Source organism: Chiloscyllium punctatum, chromosome 34 (genome assembly GCF_047496795.1).
Source record: "Chiloscyllium punctatum isolate Juve2018m chromosome 34, sChiPun1.3, whole genome shotgun sequence".
Taxonomy (NCBI): domain Eukaryota; kingdom Metazoa; phylum Chordata; class Chondrichthyes; order Orectolobiformes; family Hemiscylliidae; genus Chiloscyllium; species Chiloscyllium punctatum.
Window position 1 is genome coordinate 42,897,171 of NC_092772.1, and position 20,263 is coordinate 42,917,433.

The 20,263-nt window shown below is 52.5% G+C and overlaps 1 protein-coding gene across 3 annotated transcripts in view; it reads left to right on the forward strand.

Moving 5' to 3' along the window:
- LOC140458802 (pregnancy zone protein-like) overlaps positions 1-20,263 on the forward strand; it is a 363,432-nt gene that overhangs the window by 43,811 nt on the left and 299,358 nt on the right. For all 3 annotated transcript variants that reach the window (XM_072553442.1, XM_072553443.1, XM_072553444.1), the window contains exons 3-5: positions 292-460; positions 3,132-3,184; positions 4,748-4,768. In XM_072553442.1, the coding sequence (XP_072409543.1) occupies positions 292-460; positions 3,132-3,184; positions 4,748-4,768 (243 nt within the window). The remainder of the gene's footprint in view (positions 1-291; positions 461-3,131; positions 3,185-4,747; positions 4,769-20,263) is intronic.

Below are 20,263 nucleotides of genomic sequence, written 5' to 3' on the forward strand. Positions count from 1 at the left end.
TGGACTTCCCGAATTCTCTGCTTTTACACACATGCCTGCCTGCGTGTACACACACACACACACACACGCACACACAGCCATAATCTCGTGAAATGGTGGAGAATGTAAGGTGGCAGAATGGCCTTTCCTGCTTTGCATTCCTCTTGGTCACATGACTGGCTCTTCCTTTCCCTGCACTTGAGGGGCTGAATGTCCTTCTCCTGATACTGTCCAGCAGTCTCGAGGAGGGGCTGAGCCTCCAGTTCGTGAGCTCCGATATTGGTCTGACATGTAGCGCATTTGTTTGAGCAGGTTGCAGACACGGAATTTGCTTTCGACTGTCCACCACTGATCAAGGTTACAGTCCATCGATCAGGGCCAAACCTGACCTCAGAGGACAGCAAGAATGTTGTTTTGGCAAGATATGAGCCACGGACATTTGTACAGACAGACAAGCCTGTTTACAAAGCTGGGCAAACAGGTGAGTGTTGAATTTGTGTGACAGGAAAGTTCAGGAGGAGGGGAGGGTCTTGTCTCTGGAAAGAAACCAGTTTGCAATCTCAACGGCAAGTTGTCACCAGGAGTGGTTCCACACCATAGTCATTTCATCCAAGCAAAGAGGATCTCATTGTCTCAGCACTGGACATCACTATCACTGAATCCCACACAACTGTGCCCCTCAAATGCCAGCCAGTGAGCACCTCCAAGAAGAGAGAATGTAAGCATCACCAATTAACATTCAGTGGTTTCACTGAATACCCCAATATCCTGTGGGGTTACATACATCAGAAACTGAACCAGGGTAGTTATATAAATATAGTAGTCACAAGAACAGGTCAGAGGCTGGCAATTCTGCAATGAGTAAGTCACCTAACTCCCCAAAACTTGCTTATCTTCAATGAGGCACAAGTCAGGAGTGTGATGAAATACTCCCCACTTGCCTGGATGGGTACAGCTCCAACAACACTCAAGCAGCTTGACACCATCCAGGAGAAAGGGGCCCACTTGATTGGCCTCAAATCCACAAACATTCACTCCTCCACCACAGATGCTCAGTAGCAGCAGTGTGTACTACCTACAAGATGCACTGCAGGAATTCAAGGAAGATCCTAATGTAGCATTATCTAAACCCATGACTACTTCCATCGAAGGACAAGGGCAGCAGGTACATGGGGACACCATCCCCTGCATGTTCCCCTCTGAGCCACCCACCATCCTGACTTGGAAATATATCACCGTTCCATCAGAATCGCTGGGTCAAAATTCTGGAATTTCCTCCAAACTGCATTGTGGGTCAGCCTACAACATTTAGATTAGATTAGATTAGATTACTTACAGTGTGGAAACAGGCCCTTCGGCCCAACAAGTCCACACCGCCCCGCCGAAGCGTAACCCACCCATACCCCTACATCTACATCTACCCCTTACCTAACACTACGGGCAATTTACATGGCCAATTCACCTGGCCGGCACATCTTTGGACTGTGGGAGGAAACCGGAGCACCCGGAGGAAACCCACGCAGACACTGGGAGAATGTGCAAACTCCACACAGTCAGTCGCCTGAGGCGGGAATTGAACCCGGGTCTCCGGCGCTGTGAGGCAGCAGTGCTAACCACTGTGCCACCGTGCCGCCCACAACATGTGGACTCCAGCAGTTCAAAATGACAGCTCACAGTTGTCTTCTCAAGGGCAACAAGGGGCCAATAAAATGCTGACCCAGGACTTTTCTGATTCATTTTGAAATCCATTTGAAATAGCAGCATTATACATTTCATCAGTTTTGAAGTGACCTCAGCTAGTGTGACCTAGCCCAAATACTTGCACTTGTGTAAATGCTTTGCGAGAGAGCAAGGCTAGTTAGGAGTAATGACAGATGCACACCGTCAAGGCCAGGTTCATTTGCAAAACTCTCCCTAGAGAAATTGTTGACCCTTGTGTGTGCATGGGAAGGGGCTGGGGTGACTCATTGGGCACGCTGACTTGGCAAGTTGAATTGGTCAATTTCAAATTTGAGTGAGGATATTTCAGATTTTTAAAAGGTATTAATCCAGGTAGACAGGGTGGTGAAGAAGGCATTTGCCATGCTTGCCTTTGTCAGTCAGATCATTGAGTACAGAACTTGGGACGTCATGTTGTGGCTATACAATACATTGGTAAGGCCACATTTGGAGTACTGCACACAATTCTGGTCACCCTGCTATAGGAAGGATGCTATTAAACTAGAAAGGGTGTGGAAAAGATTTATGAAGATGCTACTGAGATTAAATGTTTGACTTACAAGGAGAGACTGGAATGGCTGGGATGTTTTTCCCTCAAGTTTTGAAAGCTGAGGGGTGACCTCAAAGAGGTTTATAAAATCATGAGGGGCATAGTCAAGGTGAACGGCATAGGTTTAAAGTGAGAGGGGAAAGATTCAAAAGGGGCCTGAGGGATGACTTTTCCACACAGAGGGTGGTACATATATGGAATGAGCTGCCAAAGGAAGTGATAGAGGTGAGTACAATTACAACAATTACAAGATAGGTACATGGATAGGAAAGGTTCAGTGGGATATGGACCATATGCAGGAAAATGGGATTAGTTCAATTTAGGAAACCTGGTCAGCAAGGACGAGTTGGGCTGAAGGGCCTTTTCCTGTTCTGTGTGACTCTATGACTCTGTGTGGAACCAGGGTGAAAGGAGGAAGTAATTTACAAATAAGATCTAAATTAATAGAAGAATTGCTCAACAGTCTGTCTGGTCTCCTCTTGTTCCTAGGCAGCAGTCTCAAGCAGGGCAAAATGGTCTCTTTTTCCTGTGCATCAGGTTTGAAAGTTGCTGAATGGCTCCCTTTTCCTGCCTAACAGCCTCAAGTGGGCTGAATGGCCACATTTTGTTCTTATATAACAGAATCAAAAAGGGGCTGAATGGTCTCTACCTAAAACTGTGCAGTATGGGGCTGAATGACATCTTCATGTTTGTATAGATCAGACTCAAGAGGGGCTGAATAGCTTTCTCTTGTTCCTGTCTTACAATTGGCTGCATTGTTAAGGGACTGGGCTTGAGTACAGATCCCAGTGGATTGAAGTTCACTGTGAAATTACTGGATGTTGAGAACATCCCAGTGCTGGTCTCAGTGTTTGGGATCTTACTGTGCCTTTCTGTCTTTCAGTGAAGTTCAGAATTGTGACACTAAATGAGAATTTCATGGCTGTTCAGGAAAAGGTGAGATTTCTCAGTGTAGCCCAACTGCTCAATCTGACAGTCTTCTCACCTCACCCAGCCCCTCATCTACTGTCCCAGTACCTCTCTCCCTCTCTCTCACTCTTACATATCATCTCTGTCTCAGTTTATGTCTATATGTTACCCCGCGTGTGCCTCTATCTCTCTGTGTGTCTGTCTGTCCCTGTCTATGTCTGTATCTCTTGGTTTCTTTCTCTGTCACACTCTTTCTTTCTCTCTGTAGCTGTCTCTTTATCTCTCTGTTTCTCATTCCCTCTGACGGTCTCTCATTCTGTCTTGGTCTTTTGCAATCTCTCTCTCTCTCTTTTTACATCTCTCCCTCTGTCTCTTTGTCTTACTGAATCTGTTGTTCTCTCTGTATCTCTCTTTTTCATTCTGTCTATCTCTCCCTCTCTCCATCTCCGTCTCTTTCTTTCTCTCTCACCATTTATGGGTGACACAGTGGTTAGCACTGCCGCCTCACAGTGCCAGAGACCTGGGTTCAATTCCCGTCTCAGGCTACTCTCTGTGTGGAGTTTGCACATTCTCCCCGTGTCTGCATGGGTTTCCTCCGGGTGCTCTGGTTTTCTCCCACAATCCAAAAATGTGCAGGTTAGGTAAATTGGCCATGTTAAATTGCCCGTAGTGTTAGGTGAAGGGGTAAATGTAGGGGAATGGGTCTGGGTGGGTTGCGCTTCGACAGCTTGGTGTGGACTTGTTGGGCCGAAGGGCCTATTTCCACACTATAAGTAATCTAATCATGTGTCACTTTTCTTTCTCACTGACTCCATCCCTCTCATTGTTTCTCTATTTCATTCACTCACTCTCTGTCTCTTTTTCACTCTTACCCCCCATCTATCTCTCTGTCTTTATCTCACTCCTTCTGTCTCTGTCTGCCTCTCTCATTTTCTTTCTTTGTCTCTGTTGTTCCATATCTATCTCTATCTTTGTCCCCCCTCTTCCTCTCCATCCCTCCCTCTCTCTTTCTTTCTCTGCCTGTCTGTCTCTCTCTGTTAGTCTGTAACTGTTTTGGTCTATCTCACTCCTGACTCTGTCTCTCTTGCACTCTCTGACTCTTTCGTTATCTCTGTTTCTTTATCTCCCTCTATCTCTACCTCTGTTTGTCTGTCTCTCTCTACCGCACTCTATTTGTCCATCAGTCTCTCTTTCTCTGCCTGTCTCTCTGTCTGTCTGCTTCTGGCTCAGTCTGTCTCTCTCAGCTCCCCCAACCCCTTCACTCAGTCTCTCTCCCCACCTCGCTCAGTCTCTCTCTGTCTCTCTCAGTCTGTCTCCCTCTCTCCTTCTCTCTCTCTTTCCAGCTCACTGTTCCTCCTCTTCCCTTTCCCTGCTACTTTAATTGTCTGGAACACATTCCTCTTCCTCTATCCCTCTCTTCTGTATCCTTCCCCCCCTGCTCCCTTTCTCACCTCCCCAGCCAGTACCCCTCTGCTCAGTACCCTGTTCTCCTGTCCTCTGAATCAGGAGAAACAGGCCTTGATGTTTTTGTTATTTTCTCTGGAGGCCTCTTCCTCAGTCACTCAGTCTCTATTTTTCTCTCTTTTGCAGTATTCTCTGATAACCATCTGGGTGAGTACAGCCTACAAACTCCAACATTAATGCAAATGTTGAAGTCAGATCAAACATACAACAGCTCCCAATCCACCGGAATGAACTGCCTCCTTTTCAGATATAATGTAATATTGTGATTGTTCGTCACTACAAGTCCTTTTACACCAAGTTCATTAATTTATCCTTTCTCATTACAAAATACTAAATCTAAAATGAGCACAACTTTGAGTTGGCTCATCAACTCGCTGCTGGAGAGAAGCAGTTTTGGAACCCTTGTCCTCCATAGCTTCAGTACTGAGTTCAGTCACCCAGCAGAAGTATGGACAGGGCGATCGTGTATCCGTGGAATCGTTTTCCGTGATTTTAGTTATCCACGTTTTACCGTGGCTGGAATAGGTAAAAGGGAACCTACTAGAACCAGGGGGCTGCCAGGCAGGGAAACTTCCCATCAAAATGATTGGGTTTCCTCCTATCCACAGTAGGTCTAGGAACGTATCCCCTGTAGATATGGAGAGGGGGAACCACTGTACTATTGTCACACATTGTAAATGCTCAAGTTATGTACTTCTCATATCTCCTGATTAATGCCATGCCCTACACTGCCATACTTAATTGGTGGCCTATAAATTGCTGCAATCAATGGCTGCTACTCCCTTCCTATTCCTTAGTCCAATGCACGCAGATTTCACACAATCTTCTTCCAATCCGCGATCTTCCTTTAATAATGTACTGATGCCATCCCTAATTATCAGCACAACTTTTCCTTCTTGTTTAGTCATCCTAAATGTTGAATACTCAATTCCTAATTCCAGTTACTTTGCAACCAAGTTTCTATAATGGCAATTCGATCAGACCCACTTGTTTTTGTTTATGTCTTTAGATTATCAGCTTTGATGTGAATGCAGGTAGAGTGCCCGAAACTTTGTCCTTCCAATATCATTCCACTTTTGAAATACACTTCATGCCAGGCCGTGGTTCTCCTGGTTTCTAGTCTTCCAGGATCTTTTCAACTTCCCTTTACTAACATTACATCCTTTCAGATTGGATTCCCCTACATTGTCCAAAACCTTCTGATGAGTTAGTTTAAACCTCAGCCCAACAGCACGAGTAAAGCTCCCTGTGAGCATATCAGTGCTAGTGTGTTAAAGTGTAACCCACTCAGTTGTACAGGTCTGACCTGCCCTAGAACTGCTCCCTATGTGTCAGGAATCGGTTCCCTCTCTCCAGTAATGTGTCCAATTAGTCTGTCCTCCTGTTCTGATGTTTAGTTCGCACGTGGCATTGGGAGTAATCCTGAGATTACGGCTGTTGAGGTCCTGCATTGCAAATTTCTGATGAACTCCCTGTAATCTGCTTCAGGACCTTGTCCCTCTTCCTACCTTTGTCCTTAGTATCATTGTGGACCATGACTGACCTCCCTGTCACTGAGGATGGCCTACAACTGCTGCCTGCTGTCATTGAGTTTGGCAACAGGGAGGCAACACAACATCCTGGAATCACCTTTATTGTCCGTGTAAATCCTGATGATCCTCTGACTGTGGAATCCCCTGTAACTATTGCTCTTCCATTCTTCATCCCTGTCTTCTGAGTTGAGCTGAGTTGCCGAGTGGCTTGGTTCTGACTGGCCTCCCATAAAGACACTCCCACTAACCACTGACACTCCGCACTGACCACTGACACACCTGCATTGACCATTGACACTCCCACATTGACTCTTGACACTCCTGCACCGATTCCTGACACTCCTGCACTGACCACTGAAATTCCAGCACTGACCTTGAAATTCCAGCACTGACCACTGACACTCTTGCACTGACCACTGACACTCTGACACTGACCACTGACACTCCTGCACTGACCACTGACACTCCGCACTGACCACTGACACTCCTGCACTGTCCCCTGACACTCTGCACTGACCACTGATACTCCGCACTGAACACTGAAATTCCTGCACTGACCACTGACACTCCCGCACTGACCACTGACACTCCTGCACGGACCACTGACATTTCCGCACTGACCACTGACATTCCGCACTGACCACTGACACTCCTGCACTGACCACTGACACTCCACACTGTCGCCAGGCACTCCCACACTGACCACTGACACACCACACTGTCCCCAGTCACTCCTGCACTGACCACTGACACTCCCGCACTGACCACTGATAGTCTCACGCTGACTCCTGACACTCTCGCACTGACCACTAAAACTCCCGCGCCTTCAACTGAAACTCTGCACTGACCACTGACACTTCCACACCGACCACTGACACTCCGCGATGACCAATGACACTCCAGCACTGACCACTGACACTCCCACACTGACCACTGACACTCCTGCACTGACCACTGACACTCCTGCACTAACCAATTACTATCGCACATTGACCACTGACACTCCAGCACTGACGACTGAAACTCCAGCACTGATGACTGAAACTCCAGCACTGACCACTGACACTGCCACGCTGACTCCTGACACTCTCGCACTGACCACTAAAACTCCCGCGCCTTCCACTGAAACTCCGCACTGACCACTGAACACTGACACTCCGCACTGACCATTGAAATTCCAGCGCTGACCACTGACAGTCTGCACTGACCACTGACACTCTTACACTGACCACTGACACTCCAACACTGACTACTGACACTCCGCACTGACCACTGACACTCCTGCACAGTCCCCTGACACTCTGCACTGACCACTGACACTCCTGCACTGATCACTGACTCTCCCGCACTGTCCCCTGACACTCCCACGCTAACCACTGACACTCCTGCACTCACAACTGACTCTCCCTCACTGAGCACTGACACTCCTGCACTGACTCCTGACATGCCCACGCTAACCACTGACAGTCCCACACTGACCATTGAGACTCCCACACTGAACACTGACACTCCACACTGTCCCCTGAAACTTCCACACTGACCACTGTCACTCCTACACTGACCACTGTCACTCCTACACTGACCACTGTCACTCCTGCACTGACCACTGTCACTCCTACACTTACCACTAATTCTCTTGCACTTACCACTGAAACTACTGACACTCCTGCACAGTCCCCTGACACTCTGCACTGACCACTGACACTCCGCACTGACCACTGACACTCCCATACTGACCACTGACTCACCCACACTGACCACTGACACTCCGCACTGACTCCTGACACTCCGCACTGACTCCTGACACTCCTGCACTGACCACTGACACTCCCGCATCGACCACTGACACTCCTGACCTGTCCCCTGACACTCCTGACTGTCCCCTGACACTCCTGACTGTCCCCTGACACTCCGTACTGACCACTGACACTCCGCAAATACCAATGACACTCCCACACTGACCACTGACATATCCACACTGACCAGTGACACACCCGCACTGACCAGTGACACTTCCACACTGACCACTGACACCCCCGCATTTACCACTGACACTCCTGCACTGTCCCTGACACTCCCACGCTAACCACTGACACTCCTGCACTCACCACTGACACTTCCACGCTGACCACTGACACTCCTGCACCGACCACTGACACTCCCTCACTGACCACTGACACTCCGCACTAACCACTGACACTCCTGCACTGTCTCCTGACATGCCCACACTAACCACTGTCACTCCCGCACTGACCACTGACACTCGGCACTAACCAATTACTATCCCACATTGACCACTGACCACTGACACTCCCACACTGACTCCTGCCACTCCCACACTGACTCCTGCCACTCCCACACTGACCACTGACACTCCCACACTGACCACTGTCACTCCCACACTGACCACTGACACTCCCACATTGACCACTGACACTTCAGCACTGACCACTGATAGTCTCACGCTGACTCCTGACACTCTCGCACTGACCACTAAAACTCCCGTGCCTTCCACTGAAACTCCACACTGACCACTGACACTTCCACACCGACCACTGACACTCCGCGATGACCAATGACACTCCTGCACTGATCACTGACACACCCACACTGACTCCTGACACTTCCACACCGACCACTGACACTCCCACATTAACCATTGACACTCCCGCACTGACCACTGACACTCCCGCACTGACCACGGTCACTCCTGCACTGTCCCCTGACACTCCCACTAACCACTGACACTCCGCACTGACCATTGACACTCCCGCACTGACCATTGACACTCCCACAGTGACTCCTGACACTCCTGCACTGACTCCTGACACTCCTACACTGACCACTGAAATTCCAGCACTGACCACTGACACTTCGCACTGACCACTGACACTCTGACACTGACCACTGACACTCCCGCAGTGTCCACTGACACTCCGCACTGACCACTGACACTCCTGCACTAACCCCTTACACTCCGCACTGACCAGTGACACTCTGGCACTGACCACTGACACTCTGACACTGACCACTGACACTGCTGCACTGAACACTGACACTCCGCGCTGACCACTGACACTCTGAGACTGACCATTGACACTCCGCACTGACCACTGACACTCCCGCCCTGCCCCCGACACTCCCGCACTGACCACTGACACTCCGCACTGACCACTGACACTCCTGCATTGACCATTGACACTCCCACATTGACTCCTGACACTCCTGCACTGACTCCTGCACTGACCACTGAAATTCCAGCACTGACCACTGAAATTCCAGCACTGACCACTGACACTCCGCACTGACCACTGACACTCTGACACTCCCGCACTGACCACTGACACTCCCGCACTGACCACTGACACTCCCGCACTGACCACTGACACTCCCGCACCGACCACTGACACTCCTGAACTGTCCCCTGACACTCCGCACTGACAACTGACACACCGCGAATACCACTGACACTCCCACACTGACCACTGACACATCCACACTGACCAGTGACACACCCACACTGACCAGTGGGACTTCCACACTGACCACTGACCCTCCCACATTTACCACTGACACTTCTGCACTGTCCCCTGACACTCCATCGCTAACCACTGACACTCCTGCACTCACCACTGACACACCCTCACTGACCACTGACACTCCGCACTAACCACTGACACTCCTGCACTGTCTCCTGACATGCCCACACTGACCACTGACACTCCTGCACTGACCACTGACACTCTTACTGACCACTGACACTCCGCACTAACCACTGACACTCCTGCACTGTCTCCTGACATGCCCACACTAACCACTGACACTCCCACACTGACCATTGAGACTCCCACACTGAGCACTGACACACCACACTGTCCCCTGACACTTCCACGCTGACCACTGACACTCCTACACTGACCACTGACACTCCTACACTGACCACTGTCACTCCTGCACTGACCACTGGCACTTAGCACTGACAACTGACACTCTGCACTGACCACTGACACTCCTGCACTGTCCCCTGACACTCCGCACTTACCACTGACACTCCTGCACTGTCCCCTGAAACTCCGCACTGACCACTGACACTCCGCGATGACCAATGACACTCCCACACTGACCACTGACTCTCCCGCACTGACCACTGACTCTCCTGCACTGTCTCCTGACACTCCGACACTTAACACTGACACCCTTGCGCTGACTACTGAAACTCCTGCACTGACCACTGACATTCCGACACTGACCACTGATACTCCGCACTGAACACTGAAATTCCGCACTGACCACTGACACTCCCGCACTGACCACTGACACTCCCGCACTGAACACTGACACTCCCACACTGAACACTGACACTCCCACACTGAACACTGACACTCCGCACTGACCACTGAAATTCGGGCGCTGACCACTGACACTCTGCACTGACCACTGACACTCTTACACTGACCACTGACACTCCACACTAACCACTGACACTCCTGCACTGTCCCCTGACACTCTGCACTGACCACTGACACTCCGCCATGACCAATGACACTCACATACTGACCACTGACTCACCCACACTGACCAGTGACACTGCCACACTGACGACTAACACTCCTGCACTGATCATTGACACTCCTGCACTGTCCCCTGACACTCCTGCACTGTCCCCTGACACTCCTGCACTGTCCACTGACACTCCGCACTGACCACTGACTCTCCCGCACTGACCACTGACAGTCCTGCACTGTCCCCTGACACTCCGACACTTAACACTGACACCCTTGTGCTGACTACTGAAACTCCTGCACTGACCACTGACACTCCGACACTTAACACTGACACCCTTGCGCTGACTACTGAAACTCTTGCACTGACCACTGACACTCCGACACTGACCACTGATACTACGCACTGAACACTGAAATTCCAGCACTGACCACTGACACTCCCACACTGACCACTGACACTCCGCCATGACCAATGACACTCCCGTACTGACCACTGACTCACCCACACTGACCACTGACACACCCACACTGACCAGTGACACTCCCGCACTGACCAATGACACTCCTGCACTGATCACTGACTCTCCCGCACTGTCCCCTGACACTCCTGCACTCACCACTGACACTCCCACACTGACCACTGACACTCCCGCAGTGTCCACTGACACTCCGCACTGACCACTGACACTCCTGCACTAACCCCTTACACTCCGCACTGACCAGTGACACTCTGGCACTGACCACTGACACTCTGACACTGACCACTGACACTGCTGCACTGAACACTGACACTCCGCGCTGACCACTGACACTCTGAGACTGACCATTGACACTCCGCACTGACCACTGACACTCCCGCCCTGCCCCCGACACTCCCGCACTGACACTGACACTCCGCACTGACCACTGACACTCCTGCATTGACCATTGACACTCCCACATTGACTCCTGACACTCCTGCACTGACTCCTGCACTGACCACTGAAATTCCAGCACTGACCACTGAAATTCCAGCACTGACCACTGACACTCCGCACTGACCACTGACACTCTGACACTCCCGCACTGACCACTGACACTCCCGCACTGACCACTGACACTCCCGCACTGACCACTGACACTCCCGCACCGACCACTGACACTCCTGAACTGTCCCCTGACACTCCGCACTGACAACTGACACACCGCGAATACCACTGACACTCCCACACTGACCACTGACACATCCACACTGACCAGTGACACACCCACACTGACCAGTGGGACTTCCACACTGACCACTGACCCTCCCACATTTACCACTGACACTTCTGCACTGTCCCCTGACACTCCATCGCTAACCACTGACACTCCTGCACTCACCACTGACACACCCTCACTGACCACTGACACTCCGCACTAACCACTGACACTCCTGCACTGTCTCCTGACATGCCCACACTGACCACTGACACTCCTGCACTGACCACTGACACTCTTACTGACCACTGACACTCCGCACTAACCACTGACACTCCTGCACTGTCTCCTGACATGCCCACACTAACCACTGACACTCCCACACTGACCATTGAGACTCCCACACTGAGCACTGACACACCACACTGTCCCCTGACACTTCCACGCTGACCACTGACACTCCTACACTGACCACTGACACTCCTACACTGACCACTGTCACTCCTGCACTGACCACTGGCACTTAGCACTGACAACTGACACTCTGCACTGACCACTGACACTCCTGCACTGTCCCCTGACACTCCGCACTTACCACTGACACTCCGCACTTACCACTGACACTCCTGCACTGTCCCCTGAAACTCCGCACTGACCACTGACACTCCGCGATGACCAATGACACTCCCACACTGACCACTGACTCTCCCGCACTGACCACTGACTCTCCTGCACTGTCTCCTGACACTCCGACACTTAACACTGACACCCTTGCGCTGACTACTGAAACTCCTGCACTGACCACTGACATTCCGACACTGACCACTGATACTCCGCACTGAACACTGAAATTCCGCACTGACCACTGACACTCCCGCACTGACCACTGACACTCCCGCACTGAACACTGACACTCCCACACTGAACACTGACACTCCCACACTGAACACTGACACTCCCACACTGAACACTGACACTCCGCACTGACCACTGAAATTCGGGCGCTGACCACTGACACTCTGCACTGACCACTGACACTCTTACACTGACCACTGACACTCCACACTAACCACTGACACTCCTGCACTGTCCCCTGACACTCTGCACTGACCACTGACACTCCGCCATGACCAATGACACTCCCATACTGACCACTGACTCACCCACACTGACCAGTGACACTGCCACACTGACGACTAACACTCCTGCACTGATCATTGACACTCCTGCACTGTCCCCTGACACTCCTGCACTGTCCCCTGACACTCCTGCACTGTCCACTGACACTCCGCACTGACCACTGACTCTCCCGCACTGACCACTGACAGTCCTGCACTGTCCCCTGACACTCCGACACTTAACACTGACACCCTTGTGCTGACTACTGAAACTCCTGCACTGACCACTGACACTCCGACACTTAACACTGACACCCTTGCGCTGACTACTGAAACTCTTGCACTGACCACTGACACTCCGACACTGACCACTGATACTACGCACTGAACACTGAAATTCCAGCACTGACCACTGACACTCCCACACTGACCACTGACACTCCGCCATGACCAATGACACTCCCGTACTGACCACTGACTCACCCACACTGACCACTGACACACCCACACTGACCAGTGACACTCCCGCACTGACCAATGACACTCCTGCACTGATCACTGACTCTCCCGCACTGTCCCCTGACACTCCTGCACTCACCACTGACACTCCCACACTGACCACTGACACTCCCGCAGTGTCCACTGACACTCCGCACTGACCACTGACACTCCTGCACTAACCCCTTACACTCCGCACTGACCAGTGACACTCTGGCACTGACCACTGACACTCTGACACTGACCACTGACACTGCTGCACTGAACACTGACACTCCGCGCTGACCACTGACACTCTGAGACTGACCATTGACACTCCGCACTGACCACTGACACTCCCGCCCTGCCCCCGACACTCCCGCACTGACCACTGACACTCCGCACTGACCACTGACACTCCTGCATTGACCATTGACACTCCCACATTGACTCCTGACACTCCTGCACTGACTCCTGCACTGACCACTGAAATTCCAGCACTGACCACTGAAATTCCAGCACTGACCACTGACACTCCGCACTGACCACTGACACTCTGACACTCCCGCACTGACCACTGACACTCCCGCACTGACCACTGACACTCCCGCACCGACCACTGACACTCCTGAACTGTCCCCTGACACTCCGCACTGACAACTGACACACCGCGAATACCACTGACACTCCCACACTGACCACTGACACATCCACACTGACCAGTGACACACCCACACTGACCAGTGGGACTTCCACACTGACCACTGACCCTCCCACATTTACCACTGACACTTCTGCACTGTCCCCTGACACTCCATCGCTAACCACTGACACTCCTGCACTCACCACTGACACACCCTCACTGACCACTGACACTCCGCACTAACCACTGACACTCCTGCACTGTCTCCTGACATGCCCACACTGACCACTGACACTCCTGCACTGACCACTGACACTCTTACTGACCACTGACACTCCGCACTAACCACTGACACTCCTGCACTGTCTCCTGACATGCCCACACTAACCACTGACACTCCCACACTGACCATTGAGACTCCCACACTGAGCACTGACACACCACACTGTCCCCTGACACTTCCACGCTGACCACTGACACTCCTACACTGACCACTGACACTCCTACACTGACCACTGTCACTCCTGCACTGACCACTGGCACCTAGCACTGACAACTGACACTCTGCACTGACCACTGACACTCCTGCACTGTCCCCTGACACTCCGCACTTACCACTGACACTCCTGCACTGTCCCCTGAAACTCCGCACTGACCACTGACACTCCGCGATGACCAATGACACTCCCACACTGACCACTGACTCTCCCGCACTGACCACTGACTCTCCTGCACTGTCTCCTGACACTCCGACACTTAACACAGACACCCTTGCGCTGACTACTGAAACTCCTGCACTGACCACTGACATTCCGACACTGACCACTGATACTCCGCACTGAACACTGAAATTCCGCACTGAACACTGACACTCCCGCACTGAACACTGACACTCCCGCACTGAACACTGACACTCCCGCACTGAACACTGACACTCCCACACTGACCACTGAAATTCGGGCGCTGACCACTGACACTCTTACACTGACCACTGACACTCTTACACTGACCACTGACACTCTTACACTGACCACTGACACTCCGCACTAACCACTGACACTCCTGCACTGACCACTGACACTCCGCCATGACCAATGACACTCCCATACTGACCACTGACTCACCCACACTGACCAGTGACACTGCCACACTGACGACTAACACTCCTGCACTGATCATTGACACTCCTGCACTGTCCCCTGACACTCCTGCACTGTCCACTGACACTCCGCACTGACCACTGACTCTCCCGCACTGACCACTGACAGTCCTGCACTGTCCCCTGACACTCCGACACTTAACACTGCCACCCTTGTGCTGACTACTGAAACTCCTGCACTGACCACTGACACTCCGACACTTAACACTGACACCCCGACACTGACCACTGATACTACGCACTGAACACTGAAATTCCAGCACTGACCACTGACACTCCCACACTGACCACTGACACTCCGCCATGACCAATGACACTCCCGTACTGACCACTGACTCACCCACACTGACCACTGACACACCCACACTGACCAGTGACACTCCCGCACTGACCAATGACACTCCTGCACTGATCACTGACTCTCCCGCACTGTCCCCTGACACTCCTGCACTCACCACTGACACTTCCACACTGACCACTGACACTCCAGCACTGACCACTGAAACTCCAGCACTGACTCCTGCCACTCCCACACTGACTCCTGCCACTCCCACACTGACCACTGTCACTCCCACACTGACCACTGTCACTCCCACACTGACCACTGACACTCCCACATTGACCACTGACACTTCAGCACTGACCACTGATAGTCTCACGCTGACTCCTGACACTCTCGCACTGACCACTAAAACTCCCGTGCCTTCCACTGAAACTCCACACTGACCACTGACACTTCCACACCGACCACTGACACTCCGCGATGACCAATGACACTCCTGCACTGATCACTGACACACCCACACTGACTCCTGACACTTCCACACCGACCACTGACACTCCCACATTAACCATTGACACTCCAGCACTGACCACTGACACTCCCGCACTGACCACGGTCACTCCTGCACGGTCCCATGACACTCCCACTAACCACTGACACTCCGCACTGACCATTGACACTCCCGCACTGACCATTGACACTCCCGCAGTGTCCACTGACACTCCGCACTGACCATTGACACTCCCACATTGACTCCTGACACTCCTGCAACTACTCCTGACACTCCTGCACTGACACCTGACACTCCTGCACTGACCACTGAAATTCCAGCACTGACCACTGAAATTCCAGCACTGACCACTGACACTTCGCACTGACCACTGACACTCTCTCACTCTGACACTGACCACTGACACTCCCGCAGTGTCCACTGACACTCCGCACTGACCACTGACACTCCTGCACTGTCCCCTGACACTCCGCACTGACCAGTGACACTCTGGCACTGACCACTGATACTCTGACACTGACCACTGACACTCCTGCACTGAACACTGACACTCCGCACTGACCTCTGACACTCTGACACTGACCATTGACACTCCTCCCTGCCCCCTGACTCTCCCACTAACCATTGACACTCCGCACTGACCACTGACACTCCTGCATTGACCATTGACACACCCACATTGACTCCTGACACTCCTGCACTGACCACTGAAATTCCAGCACTGACCACTGAAATACCAGCACTGACCACTGACACTCCGCACTGACCACTGACACTCTGACACTCCCGCACTGACCGCTGACACTCCCGCACTGACCACTGACACTCCCGCACTGACCACTGACACTCCTGAACTGTCCCCTGACACTCAGCACTGACAACTGACACACCGCGAATACCACTGACACTCCCACACTGACCACTGACACATCCACACTGACCAGTGACAGACCCACACTGACCAGTGGCACTTCCACACTGACCACTGACAATCCCACATTTACCACTGACACTTCTGCAGTGTCCCCTGACACTCCCATACTAACCACTGACACTCCTGCACTCACCACTGACACTCCCTCACTGACCACTGACACTCTGCACTAACCACTGACACTCCTGCACTGTCTCCTGACATGCCCACACTGACCACTGACACTCCTGCACTGACCACTGACACTCTTACTGACCGCTGGCACTCCGCACTAACCACTGACACTCCTGCACTGTCTCCTGACATGCCCACACTAACCACTGACACTCCCACACTGACCATTGAGACTCCCACACTGAGCACTGACACACCACACTGTCCCCTGACCGTTCCACACTGACCACTGTCACTCCTACACTGACCACTGTCACTCCTACACTGACCACTGTCACTCCTGCACTGACCACTGTCACTCCTGCACTGACCACTGGCACTCAGCACTGACCACTGACACTCTGCACTGACCACTGACACTCCTGCACTGTCCCCTGACACTCCGCACTTACCACTGACACTCCTGCACTGTCCCTTGACACTCTGCACTGACCACTGACACTCCGCAATGACCAATGACACTCCCACACTGACCACTGACACTCCCGCACTGACCACTGACTCTCCTGCACTGTCCCCTGACACTCCGACACTTAACACTGACACCCTTGCGCTGACTACTGAAACTCCTGCACTGACCACTGACACTCCGACAATGACCACTGATACTCCGCACTGAACACTGAAATTCCGCACTGACCACTGACACTCCCGCACTGACCACTGACACTCCTGCACTGACCACTGACACTCCCACACTGAACACTGACACTCCGCACTGACCACTGAAATTCGGGCACTGACCACTGACACTCTGCACTGACCACTGACCCTCTTCCAATGACCACTGACACTCCAACACTGACTACTGACACTCCGCACTGACTACTGACACTCTGCACTGACCACAGACACTCCGCCATGACCAATGACACTACAAACTGACCACTGTCTCATCCACACTGACCAGTGACACTGCCACACTGTCCCCTGACACTGCCACACTGTCCCCTGACACTGCCACACTGTCCCCTGACACTCCTGCACTGTCCCCTGACACTCCTGCACTGTCCCCTGACACTCCTGCACTGACCACTGACTCTCCCGCACTGACCACTGACAGTCCTGCACTGTCCCCTGACACTCCGACACTTAACACTGCCACCCTTGTGCTGACTACTGAAACTCCTGCACTGACCACTGACACTCTGACACTGACCACTGATACTACGCATTGAACACTGAAATTCCAGCACTGACCACTGACACTCCGCACTGACCACTGACACTCTTCCACTGACCACTGACACTCTCGCACTGACCATTGACACTCCCACATTGACTCCTGACACTCCTGCACTGACTCCTGACACTCCTGCACTAACCACTGAAATTCCAGCACTGACCACTGAAATTCCAGCACTGACCACTGACACTCCGCACTGACCACTGACTCTCCCGCACTGACCACTGACAGTCCTGCACTGTCCCCTGACACTCCGACACTTAACACTGCCACCCTTGTGCTGACTACTGAAACTCCTGCACTGACCACTGACACTCCGACACTTAACACTGACACCCTTGCCTGACTACTGAAACTCTTGCACTGACCACTGACACTCCGACACTGACTACTGATACTACGCACTGAACACTGAAATTCCAGCACTGACCACTGACACTCCCACACTGACCACTGACACTCCCGCACTGAACACTGACACTCCGCCATGACCAATGACACTCCCGTACTGACCACTGACTCACCCACACTGACTACTGACACACCCACACTGACCAGTGACACTCCCACACTGACCAATGACACTCCTGCACTGATCACTGACTCTCCCGCACTGTCCCCTGACACTCCTGCACTCACCACTGACACTCCCGCACTGACCACTGACACTCCAGCACTGACTCCTGCCACTCCCACACTGACTCCTGCCACTCCCACACTGACTCCTGCCACTCCCACACTGACTCCTGACACTCCCACACTGACCACTGACACTCCCACACTGACCACTGACACTCCCACACTGACCACTGACACTCCCACACTGACCACTGACACTCCCACATTGACCACTGACACTCCCACATTGACCACTGACACTCCCACATTGACCACTGACACTTCAGCACTGACCACTGATAGTCTCACGCTGACTCCTGACACTCTCGCACTGACCACGAAAACTCCCGTGCCTTCCACTGAACTTCCACACCGACCACTGACACTCCGCGATGACCAATGACACTCCTGCACTGATCACTGACACACCCACACTGACTCCTGACACTTCCACACTGACCACTGACACTCCCACATTAACCATTGACACTCCCGCACTGACTACTGACACTCCCACATTAACCATTGACACTCCGCACTGACCACTGACACTCCCGCACTGACCACGGTCACTCCTGCACTGTCCCCTGATACTCCCATTAACCACTGACACTCCGCACTGACCATTGACACTCCCGCACTGACAATTGACACTCCCACATTGACTCCTGACACTCCTGCACTGACTCCTGACACTCCTGCACTGACCACTGAAATTCCAGCACTGACCACTGACACTTCGCACTGACCACTGACACTCTGACACTCTGACACTGACCACTGACACTCCCGCAGTGTCCACTGACACTCCGCACTGACCACTGACACTCCTGCACTGTCCCCTGACACTCCGCACTGACCAGTGACACTCTGGCACTGACCACTGACACTCTGACACTGACCACTGACACTCCTGCACTGACCACTGAAACTCCGCACTAACCACTGACACTTCCAAACTGACCACTGTCACTCCTACACTGACCACTGACACTCCTACACTGACCACTGTCACTCCTGCACTGACCACTGGCACTCAGCACTGACAACTGACACTCTGCACTGACCACTGACACTCCTGCACTGTCCCCTGACACTCCGCATTTACCACTGACACTCCTGCACTGTGGCCTGACACTCCGCAATGACCACTGACACTCCGCGATGACCAATGACACTCCCACACTGACCACTGACACTCCCGCACTGACCACTGACACTCCCGCACTGACCACTGACTCTCCTGCACTGTCCCCTGACACTCCGACACTTAACACTGACTACTGAAACCCTTGTGCTGACCACTGACACTCCCGCACTGAC